The sequence below is a fragment of the Lampetra fluviatilis genome, unplaced genomic scaffold (genome assembly GCF_964198595.1).
Source record: "Lampetra fluviatilis unplaced genomic scaffold, kcLamFluv1.1 SCAFFOLD_1359, whole genome shotgun sequence".
Lineage (NCBI taxonomy): Eukaryota > Metazoa > Chordata > Hyperoartia > Petromyzontiformes > Petromyzontidae > Lampetra > Lampetra fluviatilis.
This window is the reverse complement of record NW_027621463.1, coordinates 6355-11826: the sequence shown is the minus strand read 5'-3', so window position 1 is coordinate 11826 and position 5472 is coordinate 6355. Positions and strand designations below refer to the sequence as shown.

The 5472-nt window shown below is 54.0% G+C and overlaps 1 protein-coding gene across 1 annotated transcript; it reads left to right on the top strand.

Annotated features, from left to right (window-relative positions):
• Positions 1 to 228: 228 nt before the first annotated feature.
• On the top strand, positions 229 to 4483 carry LOC144955301 (uncharacterized; the record flags this gene model as incomplete). The annotated part of the gene is made up of 4 exons (XM_078885555.1): positions 229 to 359; positions 3595 to 4118; positions 4207 to 4237; positions 4328 to 4483. Coding segments are annotated over exons 1-4 (756 nt in total), but the record flags the coding sequence as incomplete, so codon positions are not given.
• Between the last annotated feature and the right edge of the window lie 989 nt (positions 4484 to 5472).

Here is a 5472-nt window from a genome sequence, read left to right as displayed (position 1 = left end):
CGAAGCCACGACCTCCTGTACACCAGGCGAGGTAGTTAACATCTCCTAGCCACCGTGATGAAGATGATGATGATGATGACAGAGAGAGACACGCAAACTCCACATCTACATCTACAGCAGCAGCAGGCGTCGATTCCGACAGCCTATTGCGCAACTCTGACGAGTCCGATGATTTCTTTGTCCCCGAACAGAAATCCCTCTGACCCGGTGACGACCTCGTGGTGGTCGGTGGTGGTGGTGGTCGGTGGTGGTGGAGGTGGTGGTGGTGGTGGTCGGTGGTGGTGGTGGTGGTGATCACCGCACGGCCGGGGGAGATGATGAGAAAGAGCCGGAGCAGCCAGGAGATCGGCGAGGACGAAGTGGGTGAATAAGAATTATAACAACGTATAATATAATAGAATTATAATACTACATCATATTATATTTTAAAAAAAAATCTTATTTTTATTTTATTTCTTTTCTTTCACCTACTTTACTTTACTGAAAACAGGTCCCTGATGCGGGGTGGGTTGGTAGGAACGAACAAATGAATGGATTTAATAAAATGAAATGGCGGGGGTACAATACGAAGGGAGAGTTTGAGGCCTAGTTCTAGGCTTTAGGCCTAGCTGTAGGCTTTAGGGCGCTGTGAGTTAATTTTTAATTTAAATGTTTTAATTAAAAACTATCTAAGGGAATTATTATAAGGGAATGTTACACTTGTTTAGCCAGGAAAGCCTCACTGAGTCTAAAGGTTTTTGTAGGGTCCTGCCAAGTGTTTGCAGTAGGGGGCGATGTTGCTACACCTAATCGGACATCGGACGGACGGACGATATAATGTATTGTAGGCTGGTTCACTTCGTTCCTACCAGTATAACAAAAGAGTATGGATCCTTGCAGTCACTAAAACTTCAAATCTAGAATTATATAATAGTATATCATAATATATAATTGTATTTAATCTAATGACATATAATAATAACATTTCTCTCGCATCTCGGATGTAGCCTTTCGATGTCCGCTTCAAACGCTCTCTTCCCTCCTCCGCGCTTTCTCGCCATTGTTGATGTAACGCGATGTTGTGCTTGTACTGTTAGTTTTTTCGGGTAAAGTCACGTGGGTAAAAAAAGTAATTAAAATTAATAAAAGTAAAAATAAAAATAAAACAATAAAAATCACGACGTTTCGGAGGCAACACAAGTCTCCGTCATCAGGTGGGACCGTCGCAGCCAGATTTGCGGCATCACGGCTATCATCCCAACTCTCTCTCTCTGTCTTGATACAGCAAATCTGGCTGTGACGATCCCACCTGATGACGGAGACTTGTGTTGCCTCCGAAACGTCGTGATTTTTATTATTTAATTTCCATTATTACTTTTATTAAGTTTAATTTCATTTTTCCACCCACGTGACTTTACCGAAAGAATTAAGAGTATGAATCATTGCAGTCACGAAAGCTTCAAATCTAGAATGTTGTACTTGTGCCAACATGACCCACAGACCAACAACATTGTCCATACACCACGTGTGTCTTTCTCTCTCGCTCGCTCGCTCGCTCCCTGTCTCTCTCTTGTTTAGAGAAAACATCCACATTCTATTTGTAATTGTCAACGGATCCGCTAAATATTTTGCAGGCATTTCTACCAGCGATGCTGAGTGTTGGGACGATCGGTTACTGAAACTAACATTACAACAGAATGGCATTTGACTAAGAGAAGAATGCATTGTCAGGAGACATTTTATTTCCAATGACAAAGTTACGTCATGTTTCACGTAAAATTATGCATTCATGACCAAGCCGAAAATTGTAACTTTAATTTTAGACTCAACTACCTTTGCGCTCACATGCATTTAAAGCACAATTTATGCAAATTATATTTCTAAGCTGCCGTTTAAACCACGCTTGGGCCAATAATGCAGCTAAAAATACGGCTATCATCCCAACTCTCTCTCTCTCTCTTCCCTCTCTCTCTAACCCCTCTCTCCCTGTCTCTCTCCGTCTCCCCGTGCCCCTCTCTCTCTCCTCTCATTTTCTGTTCGCGTCATCCCTGTGACTTTGTCTGTCGCTCTGCTCACAAACTCTATCCCTGCCCTCTCGACGAGACCCGAACTTGGCCTTCAAACATGAATCAACTTCAACTCACGCCACTGTCCACGCTGCTAACTTCCACACAATCTCACCCACCCACCCGCTCTCTATTATCGCTGTCCTACCCACTCGCTCGCTCTCAACTCGCTCGCTCTCAACTCGCTCGCTCTCAACTCGCTCGCTCTCAACTCGCTCGCTCTCAACTCGCTCGCTCTCAACTCGCTCGCTCTCAACTCGCTCGCTCTCAACTCGCTCGCTCTCAACTCGCTCGCTCTCAACTCGCTCGCTCTCAACTCGCTCGCTCTCAACTCGCTCGCTCTCAACTCGCTCGCTCTCAACTCGCTCGCTCTCAACTCGCTCGCTCTCAACTCGCTCGCTCTCAACTCGCTCGCTCTCAACTCGCTCGCTCTCAACTCGCTCGCTCTCAACTCGCTCGCTCTCCAACTCGCTCGCTCTCCAACTCGCTCGCTCTCCAACTCGCTCGCTCTCCAACTCGCTCGCTCTCCAACTCGCTCGCTCTCCAACTCGCTCGCTCTCCAACTCGCTCGCTCTCAACTCGCTCGCTCTCCAACTCGCTCGCTCTCAACTCGCTCGCTCTCAACTCGCTCGCTCTCAACTCGCTCGCTCTCAACTCGCTCGCTCTCCAACTCGCTCGCTCTCAACTCGCTCGCTCTCAACTCGCTCGCTCTCAACTCGCTCGCTCTCAACTCGCTCGCTCTCCAACTCGCTCGCTCTCCAACTCGCTCGCTCTCAACTCGCTCGCTCTCAACTCGCTCGCTCTCAACTCGCTCGCTCTCCAACTCGCTCGCTCTCAACTCGCTCGCTCTCCAACTCGCTCGCTCTCCAACTCGCTCGCTCTCCAACTCGCTCGCTCTCCAACTCGCTCGCTCTCCAACTCGCTCGCTCTCCAACTCGCTCGCTCTCCAACTCGCTCGCTCTCCAACTCGCTCGCTCTCCAACTCGCTCGCTCTCCAACTCGCTCGCTCTCCAACTCGCTCGCTCTCCAACTCGCTCGCTCTCCAACTCGCTCGCTCCATCACCCGCTCATTCAACTTAGTCACTGTCTATGGTGCTAACTTCCACACAATCTCACCCACCCACCCACCCGCTCACTCTCTCTCCTCTCATCTCACCCTCTCGCCCCACTCCAACACCCTCTCACTATAACCCCCATCTCTCTCCCCACATCTCTCCGTCTGTCCGTCTTAATCAAAGTTATCTTGTTGTTGTTTGACTTGCATCCCACTGGGATTTTTGCACGCAGCGTTGGCGTGCGGTGTTTTTTCTGCAATATGTTGCTGTCTTTTCTTGGATTTTCAGTTTGCACTTAGTCACATATTCACTACAAGATGTTTTCTTGTTCATGTTTTTGCTTTTTGTTTGTTGCGGTTGCACCCATTTCAAGAGCCCAATGGCTCACAGGGCTACACCTAATAATTGAACTTGAACTTGTCTCTCATCACCAACCCACACCCTCTCAAAATCCTTCTGTATTCCCCCTCCTCCACCCCACCCCCCCCACCCAGGAGTGGCTGGACAGTTCATCCTACGGTAGCGGCCGCTACCGAGACCGTGCCGGCAACGGCGGCGGCGGCGGCGATGGCGACGACTCCGGCCGGGACGGTTGCCCGCCCCCCGGGGGCCCCGCGGGGGGCGGGGGCTGGTGGCCGCAGGGCCCGCACCGCGTGAAGCGGCGCTTCTCGGGCAGCCTGCAGCTGCCGCCGCTCGCCTGGCGCCAGGCGGAGAGCGGCTCCCGGCGGGCGCGCACGCCAGAGCGCGGCGCCCCGCCGCCACCGCCACTCCTCCTGCCGGCGCTCGTGTGGAGGCACGCCGAGATGTGCGCCCGCACCGCTGTGACTGCCGTGCCCGCCGCCGCGACCACGACCGCCACGACCGCCGCGACCGCCACGGTGGCCACGGCTGCAGCCACTGCGACGGCCGACGACGGCGTCACGACTCCCGGCGAAGGCAGCGGCGGCGGCGGCGTGGCACGACCCACCAGCCTGTCCATCGTGCCGCAGATCAGCGTCACCGCGGCCGACCTCGAGAGGTGAGCGGTGGTGGCGGCGGTGGCGGTGGCGGCGGTGGTGTCGCGACAACCTGTGGTGGCGGCGGTGATGTGGCCACGGCCCCACCAGCCTGCCCATCGTGCCGCAGATCGGCATCGATGTCGCGAGATGAGTGGTGGTGGTGCCGGTGGTGGTGGCACAGGTGGTGGCGCAGGTGGTGGCACAGGTGGTGGCGCAGGTGGTGGCACAGGTGGTGGCGCAGGTGGTGGCGCAGGTGGTGGCACAGGTGGTGGCGCAGGTGGTGGCGCAGGTGGTGGCGCAGGTGGTGGCACAGGTGGTGGCGCAGGTGGTGGCGCAGGTGGTGGCACAGGTGGTGGCGCAGGTGGTGGCACAGATGGTGGCGCAGGTGGTGGTGGTGGTGGCGCAGGTGGTGGCACAGGTGGTGGCGCAGGTGGGCGGTGGTGGTGGCGCAGATGGTGGCGCAGGTGGTGGCGCAGGTGGGCGGTGGTGGTGGCGCAGGTGGTGGCGCAGGTGGTGGCACAGGTGGGCGGTGGTGGTGGCACAGGTGGGCGGTGGTGGTTATTCGGTGGAGGTTTCGGCATTCGCGGTTTGATTTATTTTGTAACCAGCCCCAGACCACGTGGTAGGCGGGCGCCCCCCCCCCACCCCGTGACCTTTGGGAGGGGGGGGGTCACATTTCCGGGATGTGTCGACGATGCTGTTGTTGTTGGTGGTTGTGGCGGCGGCGTTGTTGACGATGCTGTTGTTGTTGGTGGTTGTGGCGGCGGCGTTGTTGACGATGCTGTTGTTGATGCTGTTGTCGTTGTTGTTGCTGTTGTCGTTGTTGCTGTTGTTGTTGTTGCTGTTGTCGTTGTTGCTGTTGTTGCAAGTTGTCGTTGATGCTGTTGTTGTTGATGCCGTTGTTGTTGATGCTGTTGTTGAAGCTGTTGTTGTTAGTGGTTGTGGCGGTGTTGTTGTTGCTATTGTTATTGGTGATTGTGGTGTTGTTGATGCTGTTGTTGTTGATGATGCTGTTGTTGGTGGTTGTGGTGGCGCTGTTGTTGTTGATGCTGTTGTTGTTGATGCATCGACAACATCGCCACCTGGATGTCACCAATGATAACGAAGTGGCTCATCATCATCATCACCACCACGTGGACATTCATAGCAGCAACCAACAACTCTGAACGCGTGGTGACGTCACGGGGAGAGAGACACGCAAACTCCAAATATACAGCAGCAGGCATTTTCAGGGTCGGGATCGAACTTACGACCTCCTGTACACCGGGCGAGGTAGTTAACATCTCCTAGACCCCGTGATAGGAGAGAGAGAGAGACACGCAAACTCCAAATATACAGCAGCAGGCGTCGTCAGGGTCGTGATCGAACCCACGA